Source organism: Bombus fervidus, chromosome 16 (genome assembly GCF_041682495.2).
Source record: "Bombus fervidus isolate BK054 chromosome 16, iyBomFerv1, whole genome shotgun sequence".
Lineage (NCBI taxonomy): Eukaryota > Metazoa > Arthropoda > Insecta > Hymenoptera > Apidae > Bombus > Bombus fervidus.
In genome coordinates this window covers 6,662,741-6,681,825 of record NC_091532.1, presented here as the reverse complement: position 1 = coordinate 6,681,825, position 19,085 = coordinate 6,662,741, and the positions used below count along the sequence as shown (strand labels likewise).

At 42.6% G+C, this 19,085-nt stretch overlaps 1 protein-coding gene across 3 annotated transcripts in view; it reads left to right on the top strand.

The window, feature by feature from the left end:
- LOC139995957 (uncharacterized) overlaps positions 1-18,729 on the top strand; it is a 292,424-nt gene extending 273,695 nt beyond the window's left edge. For all 3 annotated transcript variants that reach the window (XM_072019936.1, XM_072019937.1, XM_072019935.1), the window contains 2 exons: positions 3,094-3,305; positions 11,851-18,729. In XM_072019936.1, the coding sequence (XP_071876037.1) occupies positions 3,094-3,305; positions 11,851-12,023 (385 nt within the window). In that variant the 3' untranslated portion in view covers positions 12,024-18,729. The remainder of the gene's footprint in view (positions 1-3,093; positions 3,306-11,850) is intronic.
- The last annotated feature ends 356 nt before the right edge of the window (positions 18,730-19,085 follow it).

Genomic DNA, 19,085 nt, shown 5'->3' with positions numbered 1-19,085 from the left:
ACTATCGATGCAATCCGAACTGAACCAGATTAAATTATTTGGAGAAGATTCAAGACAGCTTCACCAATAGTGATTTCGACTAGTATTTGATATACCAACATTGATATAGCATATAATATACATATATAGCTGAATGCGCCAGTTATAGTCCACTCAGTGTCAAAGGTGGAGGTGATTTTGAGTGATTATTCTGACAAGGGGACGCTCCGTAGTCAGTTGTCCAATAAATCACATCAAATCTACCTTAAATTTATCGGAAGTTAATTAGAAATTATTTTTATTCCCACCCAAGATCCCAGTTCTTGGCTTTTAGTCCCGAAGTAATCATAAGAACTATTTTAATCCCCTTCCCTGGTTTTATTTCAATTTCACTTATAGACGAAGACCGCTTATTTTCATCTCGTGATTAATCTTTTTTAGCATCTCTCCTCTCTATACAACTTTCTTTAGAGCGTTTATTTCTACGTTGATGTAATAAATAATTCCCAATTTTCTTTCAATCTAAAAATCCAATTTCAAATCTCAGAAAAGTCCCGAGCCATATTTGCGGTTCGTATAGTTTCTACGTTGTATGAATAAATACCGCAAGTATAAAATATCCGATGCGGCTTAAAAATAATATCCCGCTATGTATCGTCTATGAAATTACGCGAAACTTCCTAGGTGCGAAACCATCAGAAACACCTCATAGCTGTGTTTGAAAGAATAAAGCCATAAACGCAGGTCGAGGTCGTGAAAATCGGAAAATCGTGCGAGAGGGTTTTGTTCTCCGGCAGCGGGAGGATTGTCGGGATAGAAGCGAGTCGGATTATCGCGAGTAGAAGCAGATTTATGCCAGTTTAAACAGCGAGCTGCGGGTCTGGTTTACGGCACGAAGCGTGCGAGGCCAGGCTTCGTCCGGATGAAATATGGTCTGGCCAGGGATGCGTCAGTGGTACCACTGGTGCCGTTTTATCCAGTTAACTTGAAACGCGAATTCCACATGGTTTCGAGGATAGAAACGCGTCAACGTAAATTCTTCACACGTGGACTGATACCGATTCTGAAATACGATCGCTTGATACTAGAAACATCAGACTAGCTTTCAAAAAGATCAATTCATAATTTTTCATAGAAATTTTACAGATACATTTTTGCATGTTAAAGTTCCGAGAACGGTATCGTTTTACTGTCTTGAGCAAGTTGCTTCATCGAATCAAATAGAGTTGTGAGCACTTTAAATTATCTTTTTAACAGTTAGCCACTACGATCGATTAGGCGAGACAATTGACCGTAAGTACGAATTTGGCTGCGAAACAAGTTTCGCCGGGTGTCGACTCGCAAGATTGATCGATTCGACACGCCTTGCTTCTTTTTAGTAGCTGGGGACGAGGTTGAACAGCCGGTGCACGTCGTTAGAAGAATCTTTTAGTCGATGATCGTTGGTGATCTCGAATCGATAAGAAGAGGTGATTCCAGAGTCGTGAAACGATTATCATTGCTTAACGAGAAAATCTACAGCAATTAGTCTGTTTCTACAGTTCTAATTTATCTCGTATTTATCTAGTTTTCATTTGTTCCTTTTTACAATGAGAATATACATATGTATCATATGAAAACAATGAAGGTTTACAAGCAAACAGAAAGAAAATAATTACAAAAGTTATACGTTCCCGAATAGACTTGACAGGAGCATTACGTATCATTTTGCTACTTTTAAAATGAACGCACGGAAGTTTCAATGTGCTTTTATGATTAGTTACTCGATGATCTAAGTGCTTTAAAATTATAATAAACTGGCGCGTAAATTGCGAGCCGATTGCAAACGATAATGGAGTATCAACGTTTACCCTCATTGGCCACGGTATAATGGACAAATAATTCATGAATATGCATGGGAATGGAGTGCAAAATGGACCACGTTTCGACGAAGGGGCTTGTGATTTATGAATGCATTTAAAGTGTACGCGCCACTACAGGCTTACGTACGATATCAAGGCTTTGAAAAGAAATTTAATAAAGAGACTTGATACAATTACGTAACTATCGCTGCGATTAACGATTACTACTTCTTGAACTACATTCGCAACGAAACCTTCTTAAAAGTTTTCGTTTAAAGAAATCGAATCAAAGTTCCTTCTATTAATTCATATTTCAACTTCACGTTTCTGTACCTATACAGCGAAGGGTAAGGATTTAATCATTTTCGCCTACGTTGTCTTCAAATTCCCACGAAAGCTACTATCTGGTCATCAATCGATAACAACTGATTATTAAATACTTCGAAATCTATGAATCCGTTATGGAAAATCACAGGTCGTCACTCGAGCACTTGAGAAAATATATGCGGCTGATTGACAGCTCTTTTAATACGACCATGTAACTCGTACATCCCGTTAAAAGATCTGCGACCAACCGTTCCGTTGCTCTGTGTGCGCTTCCATGTAATCGCGCAGATTAACGTAATGACCGCCGCTTCTTTCCCTCCTCCACACCAGCAGCCAGAGCTCGTAGTGTTATTCATAAGGCAAATTCTTTTTCTCTAATGTGTGTACACCGACGTATTTGTTCCGTGATCGTTTCACGTCGTAAGCAATTTCACTCGTTCTTCGTTCGAACCGGTCATAACGCATCGGAACACATCGATCAATGAATAATGCATACCAAAAACTTTCTGTATAAATCCATGGTGAATGCGGCCGGATCTGTCGGAATCTCCCCGTCGACGAACGAGAAATAAAGTACGATGGTTGGTCGATAGTCGTACGCAGGTAAGATAAAATAACGATGAAGACGTCTTATCCATATCTGAATTGAAATCACTGCGGGCGACCGTTCCTCGAATTTCTTGCCGCCCTTTCGCTCGTTGTAATCAGCGTCGCTGCGGGAATCGGACATAGTTCGGTGAATCGAACAACGATACGCCGCTAAAAGGTGGTCATTCGCTGTCAAACTGGGTTTCGATTGTTTCGCGTGTTGCGTAATTGGCCAGGATTACTTTTACGAAAGAATCTTTTCGTTTCTTCTTCTCCTTCTTTCGAAAGGCACTTCTTTTAGCGAATCAAATCAAAGTTGATCGTAAATGTATCTGAAGATGTCTGTTTGAAATTTCAGGGTGTTTCACAAGCGTCCCGCGCTGGCGAGTGGGTTAGGAATCGGCGGCAGAGTAAACGCCGGTGTTGGAGGAAACGGCGGTAGTTTAGCAGTGGACAACGAATGCGGCGACGCGTTGAAGAGACGCAAAGTTCACCGATGCGACGTGGCGGGCTGCGACAAAGTGTACACGAAGAGTTCTCACCTGAAAGCTCACAAGAGAACTCACACCGGTAAGTGTAAATATTAAATTAATACTTTCACTTAACTTGATGCAACTATTTTACTTAATTTAGCTTAAATCCAAATAGATTCGAAGCTAGTTTTATTTTTACCCATTTTTATTGTTTGGTACTTCGATCAAGCCCTATGCGCTTGATTGTCTAGCGATGATTCACGCATGCTGGTCATAACGATCACGGACGTAGAATGCGAGTTTCGTCATCCTCAGCTCCGGTCCTTCTTTTCTCTCACCGCGAGGGATCACGCCGGTTCATAGGTGACGTTACCGTTTCAAGGTGACGGCGCAAGGTGTGCTCACAATTACGAGAAGAAACCGAGCGAGCGGCGCGTAACACTTTGAACAGGCGACCGACGAACAGAGGCTAATTGCTGGGACAATATTCCCGTGAATGGCTCGTTGTGATTCCACGCGGTCGCGTTTCTTTGCGCTTTCGTTGCGTTGCACAAAACTCTGTGGTCTGATATTCCCTGCGATCCGACGCAAATGGTAAAAGGAAATTCTCCTTTTTGTTCGCCGCAATTCTGACCTCGCTTTAACGTGCTGCCTTAGTCATTAGCCGATCTTCCCACGTTAACCCCACCGGGGGCAGTGTTATTAACAAATAAAATAGCGAGATTCGTCCCGATATAATACTTAACTCTAACATATAGCCGATGGTTAAACGGTCTGTCGCATTGGATGGGTCAACGAGCCGCGACCGCGAGCCATTACTCATGGACCGCCTTTGATTCTCAGTCGAGATACTCGAACGGAAAAGCGCGGCGAACAGAAGTCGCTTTGGTCACGAGGATACACGTGACCGGCCGCGCGATTTCAGGAATTTTTATCGATACTCTATGCGGGAGAAGGATTCGGTAGCTTGGCTGTTCGCTCACGCTGCTGTTTGCGACGCTCGCCGAATGCCAAGCATATTCGTCCCATAGAGTGGGTTTTTCAAGCGACCAATTGGAAGTCTACGAAGAAGAGGGTCAGGGGTCTTCGACATTCGCACGGCGAATCGTATGGCCTGGTGCCGCTTAGAAATTCGATAGTACGGCCAAAGTGACTACACGCTGAATACTATCCATCGAGTATGCATTTTTAGACGCGGCCCCCGCGTTTCGTTGGTACAGTCATAGCCGGCCATTTATTATCGCCTCGCGAGAACCTGGAAGAGGTCACACACCGTTCGTTTCTCGGTCTATACACATCGCGGCGGCCACAACCACACATGTGTGTACACAACGTCGAAGGAGCCGCGGCTTGAAGAATTTCCGGTGGATAGGTACCTTCGTGAAGGCATTGCCGCCGTCTACAGAGTGCAGAGGCGGCGGGGAGAGGGCGTGGTCGTGAGAACCAGGATCTTTTGTCTGGTCCATGGTTCAACCAAGACGGTGTAACCGCGGTGCTCAACCTGGCCCGAACGGTCGCGGCCGTGGGATTCTCATGCGAAAAATTATAATTCCGCCGCGTTTCTCTACCATGGATGTTAGTTTTAGAGACATAATGGGACGTGAGATTTCCCTTCCTTCTTCCGTTTGCTTTTAACTTTCCAACAATATGCTTCTGCCCCGTTCTACATATAGTTAACGACAAGAAAAAGAAAGTGACAAAATACAGTACGAATTGGTGTGCTGTTATGGGGCTTAGACAGTGACAACGAAGACGATGTTAAATGTTAAATTTCATTTAAATGTCAGAGCCGGGTACGTTTGCAGTACGTCGTATAGCCACGCTTGCTGTAATAATTGTTTCAGCGATTGTGCAGCACGGTCGTAGAAACGTGGACCGGCATGTCTATCCATCATTCTAACACCGCGATATTATGCAGCCATCGAGATATCTTTACGATGGCGGATATACTGGCACTCTGGATGTGGGAAATGCCAATTCATTGATTACTGTAATTTCTACCATTCCACGGCATAAATCGTTCTACCGCGGATCGTGCTCGCGGCGAAACGGTCGCTCCGTCTGCTCCTCCAAGTGTTGGAATTTGTCTCGTATGAATAACCTATTGTTCCGAAAGGTCGGCGGAAAACGGGGTTATCAGAGGCGCCGTGGCAGTTTTGTTAAACAATTTTACACGCGGTTTATCGTCTGGTGAACTCGCGATAACTATGGTCGTCGTATGGTATGAAGGTTAAAGTAGATGAACGACGGAAAAAGTTCAAGAATTCAAGGGTACTCGAAAATTAGAGGCTTTTTGATCATAGAACGAGTACCGAGTAATCGATAACATTTGGTTTTAAAATGCACAGTTTGCAGCGCATAAATCTCTCGTTTATTAACGCGATTTCTCTTAAGTTAGGATGAAATTCCGAAACTATCAAAAACAAAAAAGGCTTTCCATTTTTTGCCACTGACAACTCAGATCGTCGGTTGTCGAGCGCCATCGTTCCGAAATCGATCGGCTCCCACAACCAACAAGCCGAAAAACAGCGAATCGAAGCCAGCTAACCATGATTGATGATTCTCACGGCTCGAACAGTAGAATTTGCATCGAATTTATATCGTGCCGCTCGCAAACTGTATAATGGAGTAATAGCGGGCCGCTGCTACCGCTTTCGATATCGTGTATCTTCCCGAACACACGCCACGAACATCGGAAGTTACATTGTGCGGCCAGGGGAGGCGAAATATTACGAGGATGCGGTAAATACCGGCTACGGTTCTCCATAATAGCGCTGCCGCTTTCACGATGCGCTGATCGACGTGAAACACACCCGCAGCCGGCGCTAATAAATACTTAATCCCTAGATTATCCAAAATCGCTCGATTCGTACGATACGATCCTACTTAGTCCATGAATGGCGTACGTAAAAGAACGAGACGACATGAGAATCGCTAGATGAAACAGCCTGACTCTTGATAAATGACGGGAGTTTCGGCAAAATCTCGTGTATTAATTAAGGCGTATTAGCCTCGGTATAAACTAAACAACGAGCTCTCAGTGTATCGAAGGAAAACACTGATTTCTCGTCCCTTCGTGGACTCGAGATATATCAGACCTACCATTAACAATGTACTTATGCATCACTGTTCGGGACTACGATTACCTTTGCGGAGCACAATTTCCTTGCGAGCATGATCTCCGTATTCTTGTTATCTCGAAGCCGCCGCTTTGAACGTGGTTTTAAACTAAATTCCTTTTTTTTTTTTCTTTATTTCGATCGGCCATGGTCGGTGGATTTCGGGCCGTTCCGCCACGGGTAATTTGCCACGATTATCGGTATCGCGGTGATTATCGTTGCGATCATAACTTGAATCTCTCTTTTATTCTGCTGCTTTCAGAAAAGGGAGAAATACGTTGGCGTTATAGCTGGTGGTTATTCAAGAATCAACGATGATATGCTTCACCGTGAGAAAGAATGAAATTACTAAATAAATTGGTTGTGTAAACAAAGTGGGTAACAGTAAATGCTAAACCATACGACTCGGAATGAACATGTTTTCAATGCAGCTACCCATACGAAGAAGGTAGCAGAACGGTTTCTCAGTGGGTAACGCGTTAAAATTCATTAGTTTTCTCGGTGTGTGTCTTTCCTATCGGGTGCAACATTAATTGAAGTAACCGGTGATCAAAGGTATATACGGTTCGAGGTTTATTCTCAGGAAGGCCTATTTCTCGAATCGAGCGAGGCAAACACAATTAAAGCTGTTCCCAGCGGAGACACGCTCACAAATATTGCTGTTAGGCAGTCGGCGATTATTTAATTCCCTTCAAAACCGGCTAAGTCTCGGGAATCCAGAACTCACCGCAACGTTAATGGTGGCCCGTTGATGAATCGGCTTTGGCGCGGTTAATTGAAGCTTCTCGAATAACGCACGAGCATCCCACTGTTATATTTTATTAAAGCACGATAACGGCGTAAATAATGAATGGCGCGTAATGACCGCGATTAAATTGAATCGCGCGTCCGCGAGTTATTACATCGCTGCAGTATTTCTTGCCGCTAACGAGTGTTGTTATTTACAAGAAGCCTGTACACCGCGGGAGTAGCTGGAGGGCGCATTAGGCGGACACCACGCAGAGTTGACAGCGCAGCGTCTACCTTTCTGTATCTACAACACCACCACTACCAACTTTCGTTCTTTCTTTCTTTCTCTCGCTTCTCTTCCTCTCATTTCTCCCTTTCTTTCCCCTTACATTACTTGTCAGCTCGATGCTCGTTACCGACACGCATCGCGACGCTTCGTCCCGCTGCTTTCTCACCGGACACTCGATGTAATAATTATAGGGGCAAAAAAATAGAATACTTTGAGATATAGGATTGTGAGAAGACAGGATGATGGGAGTTAATTAGGAGACCTTGGAAATTCAATTCTAAGACTACCGGAGCGGTCACGATTACGTCGTGGCCGTCGTAGGTAATGACGAGGACGTCGAGGAATGGCAATTTATGCTTTCCAGGGAAATTGCGGACTTAATCAAAATTGATACGTCTCGAACAATCACGCGATCTCTTTTACGCCTTCGAAAACATTCATCATTCGTAGTCGATGCACAGGAAGTTTGCTCGTTCGAAGAACAGGGTAACATTCATTCATCTTTACAGCACTTGTCGCCCATATAATTACATATTACGGAACTGTCCCGAACAGGCGAGGAACGCGTTACCGCGCGAATCTTGGAGAGATGCTGATAATTGCCAGAGATACATACATCCGAGCTGGTTTCTTAATCATCCCTCCGGGAGATTCTCAAACGATAATGGGAAGCGCTCTCTCTCCACGTTCGAGGATCGAACGGACGAAATATCGTTGTCCCCCGTGTCATCGACACGACAGATTCGACTCACGGTGTTTTACGAGTTACGAGCCTCGATCTTCGTAAAATATCGCCATCGATTGTACTCGTTGTCCTTTTCTTCTCCTCGACCTATCCGTACGAGACGACGAGCTTCTTCCTTGTCTTATAAATAACATAAGATGATTCGCGCGTTGAAGCGAAACTGAATATGCGGTCAAGTTGTATTTTACCTTGCCAGCTTCGAATAAATTTCCGACGATGAATAATTATCGTCTTTCTTTTTGCTTTACAAGATAGGAAACTCGCGATTAATGTCAAACATATAGTACTTGTTCGTCCGATATTCTTCTTTACCGTTTAGTCCGTAACTCCACTCCGCTTTGACAGAATGAGGAGAAAAAAGTAGCCAGCGGCAAGTTGTCGTTTAACGATTCCGTTAAGTAGAAGCCTCGCAAGACGTTGAATAAGAAGTTCTGTTAAAAACTCACTGTCGTCATAAAAATCCTGTTATATCTTCGAATAAAGAACGCGAACAATGAAGAAGCGTTTCGTTGATGGACGAATTTATCTGGAATTAAGACGTCTATTTGTTCCATTGGTACCGCGGGGCATAACAACGGGGAAGAACCGTAAATGCCAAGATGATTTTTGGACTGTCGGATTTAAAAGACCATCCGAAGATATATGCTCGTAAACTCATTAAGAATAATTCCTCGTTAAAAGGGGAGCTACTATACTCTCTCTTTTTACGTTGAATTATTAAGCTATAATACGAATCGTGTTGCAGGAAGAAGTCGCGATATGGTTAAGAGTACCGCGAAGGGTACCACGTTTAATTACGCCGTGTCGTTTTTAATTAGCGTTTATCGTTGACCCACTTGCCGAGGTTGTTCAATAAGCCGGATCGAAGTGATTCTCCTTTCTCGTAATCGATAATTTTCACTTTAATAAATAACGTTAATTTAATCGACGATTTCTCACGAGATCACGACCTTCTTTTCTCTCTCCTTCTTTTCCACTAGCCGGATTAGACCGCGTTTCGCAATTCAATTTCGATTCACAGACGTTAATACTTGCGATATTTTACGTAAACGGACATGATACCGCTCCAATTAACGTTAAAGCGGCTATTAAATTGGAAAAAGGTACGGTTCGTTTTCCTCGAGCTCGTTATACCGCGCGTTGTTCCACTACGAAGAAAGAGAATAAGAGAGGAGATCTTCTTCTGGTGAGCGGACGAAACGAAAAGAAGAAAAAAGGAAAAAGTTCGACACGCATCGCGTTGGCTTAATATAACATGGGATTTATACGTGCCGCGACATCAGAGTGACGTTACAAATGAGTGGCTAAGTTCGCTGTTGCGGTTAATTAATGGAGCCGGACGGTATAACGCGGCGTTAATCTATGATGCAATAAACGTAACGCTGCCTACGTAAAAATCCAATCAAAATGCATTAATAACAGGAAAATTAATGCCTTCTTGGCGGCGTGTTTGCGCCGGTGCTTGCACATTGGCCGATATTGCGTGCATATGCACGTCTCATGGCGTACGTGTTCGTGCCGCTCGTAAATGGACTAATTACTCGCAATTACGTAACGGTCGAGAGCACGGCTTTTTTCCTCGTCATTAGTTCCTCGTATTCCCAGCGAATTACATAATAATATTCAGTCAATGGGCGTTGAAACGTTAAAACGACCGATTTAGATATCTACCATCGTTTCGTTTCAAACGATCGGTTCGCTCGCGCTTGTCGCGCCACGAATCGCTTCTCCGTTGCTTTTTGATCGTACATGGAGCAATAACTCTCAGAAAGCACAGCCTGTTTGAACGTCCATGTGTTACATCCGTGTTGCCTGGCTCTTTCGTATCATCCTATCGATCGTTTAAAAACCCATCTAATAAATTACCAACAGCCTACACATATAATATAAAATATCGGAAGATCATCTCCCGTGCATAATCTATGATAATATTCGACACAGAATGCCAGTTATCAGAGAAATCACGACACATTTGATGTAGTAATTAACCGAGTAACGAGCGAGCTTCGTACAAACCTGGAGTAGTCGAGCTCGGACCGAGCCACCGATGTCCGATAATCGTGTCCCTGACTTATTCAAGTATCGATCTACAGCAATTCCAGCACGACGAAAAACGCGTAATCGTCTATCTGGAACGAGAAAATCGCGTGGCGTAGGTGGCTGGTCCGAGTCAGTAAAAGAGATCGGAGATCCGACAATGACACGCGCGAATATATCGATCAAACGATGGTGCCGTGTGCTTTTCACGAGATAGAAGCTCGCGATGGAACGTCGTCGTTCCGTCGTCCCCCATTATCCACGTCCACTCTCGCGGTTTAATGGGATCGGGAACTGGGTGCCTGATCGCACCGTTCGATTTTCTCCGGCTCGTCTTCGTCTCCGGTCTCTCGAACGACGGAACTTGATAGCGATTGCGTCATCGAGTTGTGACCAGGCTGTTTCTACATCTAGACGGCTCGACGACGGCTACGTTTTTAGACCCTAAACCCTCTTACTCTCGTTTTCTGCCCATTTCGTCTCTTTCTCTTTCTCCTTCTCCCCGTTCCCACCTCTGGCGAACACGCCGTCTACATCTCCTTCTCGCTCCCTTTCTTCGGCAAATCGTGCAGAACACCGGACTGAGAAATACGCTCGGTGACTTGCATACAATAGAAGAGAGTGATGGGCAGTTTTCTGAGGGATCCGGAGTCGTTGCAACGCGCGACAGCTGTCACGACGTCCTTACCGAAGAGAAAGAGAGAGAGAGAGAGAGGCTCGGCTCGATAAGAGTCAAGAATAAACCCGCGGGCACACCGTGACGCGAGTCACCTCGGGTAAACGCTCGGAAATGTACCTGTATCGACGTATACTCGCAAATACCGAGACGATATTGCGGTGTGCATCGATCCTTATCAAGCGCGTCAAGTTTCGATCGAGTATTTTACACCAACGAAAAACGGAACGACGTTGGCTTTCGGAAATAATCGAAGGGAAATCGAACGACAGGAAATCGAAGTTAATCTTAGTCGTAAATTTATCACGGCATATGCTGCTTCCTGTGGGATATTTGAACGATTTGTCAGGACATTTTCAAGTTTAACGCGACGTAAATTTATCGTATCGCTTTTGTAACTTGCTGCTACCTCGTTCGATATTTAGAATCGACGATACTTTGTTCCGAAACGAAACCCCTGAAGAATCATTAGAAGCCAGTCAGGTGCATAAAGGCTAGCAAATGACCGGCACCACTTTTCAATTATATCTTTTGATCGTAAATTTGAAAACGCATAAAACGTATCCCTATAAATTGCCCAAGGACGTGGACTTTCGTTCGCATAAGAAAATAAGTGGCTGTACTAAGAAGATTATGAAAGGAATCGGGCATACGTGTGCATACGCATCGGGCCGTAAATCTAAAGCGAATTCAGCACGAGGTTTTATGTTTCACCACGTTTACGCTTCTCATTACGTTTCAACGCAAATTACACAACAATGCGGAACGATCCTACCATCTCCTCGGTTTTTCTTTTCACGCGATTACACCGATACAACTTGGTGATCAATTCTCTATTGACTTCTATCGTTTCGAATGCAACGATCCTCTTGTAATTTTGGACTTGATAAATCGCAGCAGGCAAACGACGTTGATCGACGAAAGCTTTTATAGCAAACTTAAATCTTAACTCTATTAAGTATTAACTAAACATCAAGCTTTTACTTCACACTATGTTCACTCTATGTTTGGAGCAAAGGTTTGTAAAGATTCACTGATTTGTTGCAGGCGAAAAACCGTACCAGTGCACATGGGAGGGTTGCACGTGGAAATTCGCTCGTTCTGACGAATTAACACGGCACTACCGCAAGCATACGGGCCAGAAGCCGTTCAAGTGCCATCTTTGTCAGCGATCGTTTTCGCGGAGCGATCATTTATCGCTTCACATGAAAAGGCACTGATAAAGAGGACCATCTAGCCGTTGGAGGAAAGATGGAGCAGAGCGAAGAAGGGGTAGAGACCGTTTTGTCCCGGGAAACCGGGACACGAATCGTGATCGTGGACGACGACGATGATTCTTTTTTTTTTTTTTTACATTCGGGACCTGAAGAGCCTCGCATCGTTGCTCGAATCGTTTTCAACGAGAACGTGAAGAGTCGGAGGCGGAAACTAGGAGAAAAAAATGAAGAAGCAAACGAATCGTTCATTAGGTTTAGAGGTTTAATCTAATGGAAGTATAATTGCAATTATTGGTGAATAATCGTGCGACGAGCCTGCTAGCAATCGTGACAACGCGAATCGTTGAAATTTTTTTACTTTGTTTCTTGTTGTACTGCCTCTGTAAGAGACAAATTTCTATTTTCGATTTGCGTTGTTTTTATGGCGAACGTACGTAGCGTAAGAATCGTTGATATTTAAAATATTCGATGGAAATTTATTTATTCTTTGTGCAGGTGTATTTAAAAGAAAAACGGATATCGAACGAAGCTTAGCTTCGACGATAGAAGAAAAAAAAAAAGCGAGCGTAGATAGTAGAGAGGAGCGATTGCTGCGGGTTTTCCGCAAGTAGCACGCGGTCACTTCTGTTTTTAATTCTAGCCAATTTTTACTTGTTCGTATGTCCAGTTTGTTTTCATTTTTTTTTTTTTTTTTTTTTGTACGGTTAAATAAGGCCAGCTCAACTAGTCTAGAGCACCATATGTATCGTCTATTGCGAAGAATAGAGCCAGTAAAGGGAGAAGAAGGAAGTAATATCGTTAAGGTAATTAAACGGTTAATAATTAAAGAGAATATCGAACTCCGGTGACGGAGCTTGGGACTTAGCATGCTCAGTTAAATAAACTACAAATCGTGATCGTTAAACATTTTTTAATGCATTAAATAGCGATTTATCAGATTATGCACAAAGAATTTCGCGTTTAGGGACGGACAATCATCGATGTTTTCATTGTCAAAGAAAACAAGGGAATTTGACGCTCTGAAAGCCAGTATTACGTGTGCATTAAGCAATAGAATTGTGTATACTATCGACGGCATTGCGATGCTTTTACGAGTCTTTCTTTCGTTCGATCATGCAAAAATTTCTTCGGTCGTATCGGTAAAGAAGCCGGTATGCCTTTTCAGCCATGCGTATACACAAACAAGGTGCCAAAGTAGAAGGTGCAAACGTATTGTGCGAACGAAGATGTCCATTGATACATTACGCTCAATTGTTAAAAAAGAGAGAGAGAGAGAAGAAAGCAGATCGAAGAATTATTTTTTAAATGCTTTTGCATCCCGTTCGTCGAACACGTCACCGCGATACACGTCTTGTTGAATCGTGCCACGCGTCGAGCATCGTCACGAAAAGAAAAATCGAGCGTTTCCTGCTCGATTTCTGCACATTTTATTTTGGCATCTACTACGAAACGAGATAGCTCAAGGAAAATACATTCGAGGCCAATAAAAAGAACTTAATCTTCGCTCGTGAAGCGAACGAAGAATTAAAAGAAGGAGAAGAAAAAAAGAAAAAGAAAAGAAACGCAGAACGTATGTCTACGTTCCTCGTGGTTTTGAGAAAAAGAGTACGTGTATCAGAGTTCGTGTAATTGATGATGCACCGAGTCGGCTGTTCAATTGTCGTCAATCTAAATGCGTCAAGTGCATAAACGAATTACGAGCCTGAAAGTAACGTTATCAAAGAAATTCTATATATATATCAAAACATATCGTACGAAGGCATCGACTCTGTGCGTCGCAAGTGTAAAACCACGGTAACGTCACGCGATACGTTCTTAAACGAAGCTACTCGAAGGAGAAGGTGCAATAGGAAACACGGTGTTATAAAGGGTCTGTTGGCTACGCTGAAAGTATCGCGCGATACCGCATTATTGCATTTTTTCCTGCGAGTGGCTACGTCGAGGGGAAGTTAAGTTTCCCGTGGCGTTAGCCAGATGTATCGCACGAGAATCGGATAGCTCGCGAATTGCAAGCTTGTAAATAGTTTAGAAACCTTGAGTAACGCGACGTCTGCGTACGTATAGCACATGTGTAGCATTCCCCCGTTTTCTTCGAACCTGTATCTTCTTTTCATTTTAATGTTTTTTTTTTTTTTTTGTTCCCTTTGCCACCGCGTCAGTAACGTGGCTAAAGGTAGGCGTAACACAAGAAAACAAAACAAAAACTATTTCGAAGCTAGTTGAAAAAAGAAAAAAAAAAATACGATGGAACAAGATGCCAGTATATGCTAGAGCCAGTTTATATCGTTAAAAAAGAAGAAAGGAACCTCTACGTGTAAGATTAGTGCGAAGATTGATAAATTAATACTTGTTATGTGTTGTATTTTGATAGGGAATAGTGCCTTTTAACGTTAAGGAAGAGAACGCTGCGTTAGGCCTTAAGTATACTGTTAGTGCCTTAAGTCACGCGAATCTTCGTGCTTGTACACATTTCATAACGCGACCATTCGAATCCTCGTCCAGAGGACCAGTGAGATATATCAAGCGTTGCTTTATTCGGTCGAGATTCATGGAAATCAAGTTACAAGATTCTCGATACTCTCGTTTAAATGTCGTTCGAAACAAACGAGGAAAATTTCGCTAATCGTATTAACCGAATCTTCATATCTTACGTAAATTTAATTCAAGATCCTTGCTTTCGTTGTTAATCCTTCGATTCACTGTTGCCAATCGCTTCGTCTTCATCCTACTTCGACATCTATTATTTCTATCATTCTATCTGTGATTTTCATCCGAACGATCGATCGCGAAACAACGAATCACGTTCGATGGAAAATTCGTTGGAAACGCTCGTCAGATATTTCTCACCTGTTCAAGAAGCATCCTTTCGTTTCATAAAGCCCACAGCAATTTGCGTCGAACGACAAAATACATAAGTACCACATACTCCGTTATAGACCCGCAGGGACGACCACGCCCCTGGTTGATGGTATGAATAATTTTCGTGTGATCGTCACTGCGAAATTCAATCCGAAAATGAACGAGGTGCCACCCAGGATGCCATTCTACGATCTTGATGACTGATACCGTTGTACCTTTCCTGTAAGGGATTTCTTCGGCGGAACAGCCGTCAGTAATCTGAGCAGAGCGAGGGCGATGAGAAATGCATACTGACGTCATGCCGACACCCTCTTTGATCATTATCATTTTTTTCACTGTGAGCTCGTGCCGAGTCGTACGCTTCTTAACGATACATCCCAACGTTGTGCCGTTATATCTCCACCTCGGGACGATTCATTTCGGCTAATTGTCGACGGGGTGATAAAACGATATTGTTTCCGGTTAACTTTTGCTCGTGAAGCCTCTCATTCGCGAAACGTATTAACATACATCGTCTTCGTAACATTCGTACGGGATCACCTCGTCGTTCTTCATCGTAAAATTTCGTTTCGGCCAAACTCACGTAGGTTTCTTTCTTTTCAAAACTCGATCAGACGAAATATACGATAAAGACGAACCGCTTTCCTCGATCCGAAAAATTTGATCGCTAAACCACATTCCAATCTTTGTAAAGCGTAGCAACAAACGCAATAGCTGTTAAATTATCGTGGAAGAATCGTTTAACGATAAGCCGAGAGACAGGAAGTCAGGGATTTCTATAAGAAGCATAACGATCTATCGAGGTCCCTCAAGGTTAGCGACGAACATTCCACGAGCACACACATTCCTAGGTCGTGCACGCGTACGATAGATTCGCGAAAACCTGGACAAAGAGTATCGGCAATTTGTATTTCATGTTAATGCGAAGCTATTCAATTTTCCGTAGAAGGTGAACCGTCGGTGAAACAGGAAACCGGGTAAAGGATTTGAAGGCGACCGATTTTCTACAAAGGCCCCACCTAGAGAAATTAGCATTTCAAGTGCCTTAACAGACGTCAACTGACACCTAACTAATCGAGGCTACGCGTTCGAATTGAAATCACCTTCTGCGATCGAATGGACGCTTTCGGCCACTCGGTTGACACACTTCGGTTAAAAAAAGGCGACGTAAAGTGGGAACGAGGGGCAGAGAAAAATGGATCGGCATAAAATTTCCATTGGCGATGATTGATAATTCGAAACGCGGTACGTTTGTGTATTCGTCCGAAGGATTTACAAATAGCGTATAAATCAGTTTGGAAGATTTCGGTATTCGATCTTTAAAAAAAAAAACATCTGTTCGCGTTCTTTAATTTTAATTAAGTTTTAAGATTGGGAAAAGGAAAAGTTTTTAAATCAAAGAATTTTCTCGAAAAGAATTCGTCTTTCGACAAGGTCTTTCAAAAGTTCAACCCTCCGACGTCGATCGTTTGGATCGTCGTTGCTCGATCGTTCGATGGGTGTCGACGTACCTGAATTCGTTGTTAGATTGTTGATTTCATCATATTCTCGTGCGCTTACACGGCTGTCGGAAAGAATTCCAGCGTGGCGTATTAATAATTTAAGAGGTGCTCTTAACGAGCGCGTTCGAGTGATGTTTAATGGCCGCGCGAGAGATCGAGCGAGCGATCCTTCGAAAACGTGTCCGATAAAAAAGAAAAGAGTAGGAAAAAGTCACGATGTATCGAGCTTTTCGAAGACGTAGCTGACAGGTCAGTCCGTCAAACTAGCGATGATTTTCCATTCTTCGCTTCAAGGGCCAGTAAAATGATACACACAACGCGTACACACACACACACACACACATACATCGGTCACTAACATGCATACCTTATGAAGCAACCACACGTATAAATTGCATCCTTAATCTGCGATCATGCGCGGTGCTCAATCTCTCTTGGTGCTTTCGTACGTTGAATTTGACGTGCGTACATCGTGGACAATACGAGGTCGATTCTTAAAGATCCATTACGCAGGAGCGCAAAACGTATCGTTGCAAGAGGTGTGCACGTGTTTGCGTCTAGGAGATGTCGAGCCACATAGGAAACGAAAAGCAATAGCAAGTAATATATTTACACACGTAGTTAAGTATATTCCACGAGTTATACAACGTTAGTTAATTGCCTGAAGCGCAACTTTAAAACGCCATCACTTTCGAACTCAGGAAACGAAAATGGCTATCGAGAACGAATCCAATTGATCGATTTTGATTTCTCTTTTACGAAAGAATTGTCGCGTTTTATGTGGTCCAAGAATCTCCAACGATGAAAAAAAAAAAAACTACGCGAACAGAAACACAGGCCGGTGATTAATAATTTACTCAGATACGGAAATTCTCGTTAAGAAAAAGAAAAAAAAGGAATAAAACGGAACTACTAGATCGTAAGTATAGATACTAGCAGATAGTAATACTTGTACATAGTATGTAAAATTATCCGTTGATCATCACCGATAGTAAAGCAACGGATCAGCGTAGCATAATTTTTCTCGCAATAATGTAATCAATGGGGGCCAGTAATTCTCTCTCGGATCTCGCACGGTGTTATACACTGCGAGGCGCGTGGCGTACCCTTTTTCTCAGCGAATTTTTGGCGCAGTCGAACATACACAATACACACACAATATACAAATACACAGTTTCGTCGCGCGTGCTTCTCGTCGATTGTTCGAACGCGAGCAGCGAATGAGAACGGTCGAACCTCGCGCGGAAACGCTTTCAGGTTCCTAGAACAGGTGTAAACGATCGCATCGAATGGTAACACGAATATGTTGGATCTACCGCGATGAAAATCCGTGGGTCGTCGATGAACGTGTTTCTATTGGACGCCGGAACACACGCGAACGCTCGACTGTCGTCGAAGTTGGGAAGGTTTAAAGGGACAGTTTTAACAGTCGCGCGCCACCAACTATTACTTTATAAGAATATATGTAACTGTATATGTCGCGTAGAGTTGCGTAGGATCGATAATATAATATATTACACTACGACTCACTCTGTATAAACGAAGGCATTATTATAACTTTGTACTTTCTAATTATACATTAACCGCGTCGCTTGAGGACGGTCGCTATTCGTACCGCGCACGTCGGCAGGGGAGGTTCGTTAGTGCATTAAAAGAAAAAAATATATATATTATATATATATAAATAAAAATCTATATATATATATAGATAAATATAGATATATATTGTAAATGTGGTTGTAATCTTATTACTGTTATATCGATATATCGATGTCCTTGATTTGGATAATTTATTTATTGCGATGTGAACCGAAACGAAGATTGTGTAATTATCGTATACCGCGGAAAAGAAGAAAAAAAAAAAAAGAAAGAAAGAGCAAACTGATTATTGAAGTAATAGCGAAATATTATTAATACGCACGAAATTATATATTTATACAACGTTATCGACGCGAGGACACGTCTCAGAGGCGCGTCTCGTCGCGTGAAAGTCCTAAATTGTGAATCACGTTTGTGACAGTACGGTCGAGCGGATATTTAAATATCGTACTTCGCGATTCCTACTGAGGAAGTAAAAATTATTGTATCGTAAGAGGGCGGTCCGTGGCCCCGTACGTGTCCATTAAATAAATTATATCGTCGACATAATCGCTAGCACACAAGGTGTCACGTGCGTCCTGTGCGGTACAATATCGCGCCAGTCGATAATCTTATTATCGAAATGATGGTTACATATTTTAGATAATCCTATTATCATTATCATTATTACGATTCTTATTATAATTGCTACTATTACTATTATTATTGTATTTGGCAGGGTTACGACATTAAAATCGTAAAAAAAGAAAGACTAATGACTTTTCCTAACTACCTGTGAGCGATCCTTGTACCATTTCCTGATTGAAATTTTGTCTTAAATCAATTCGAACAAATCGGAATTAATAAATTAATAGAAACATTTTTCATATCGTTTTACCAATCTTAACACGTTACTCACATTATTTGAAATATTATGTCAAAGTTTCTACGCTCGTCCTCGTTAATCAAGTCCGCTGACATCGGGTCGTTTGAATTCAAATAATTCGAAACAGTTTACCAACGTGAACCTGTTATGAATGTCTAACTGAAAAATTATCGAGCGAGCCGAGAACGTGGAACCCTTTCTGAAAACGTTACCAGTCTTGCTCCCATATAAATGCATCTG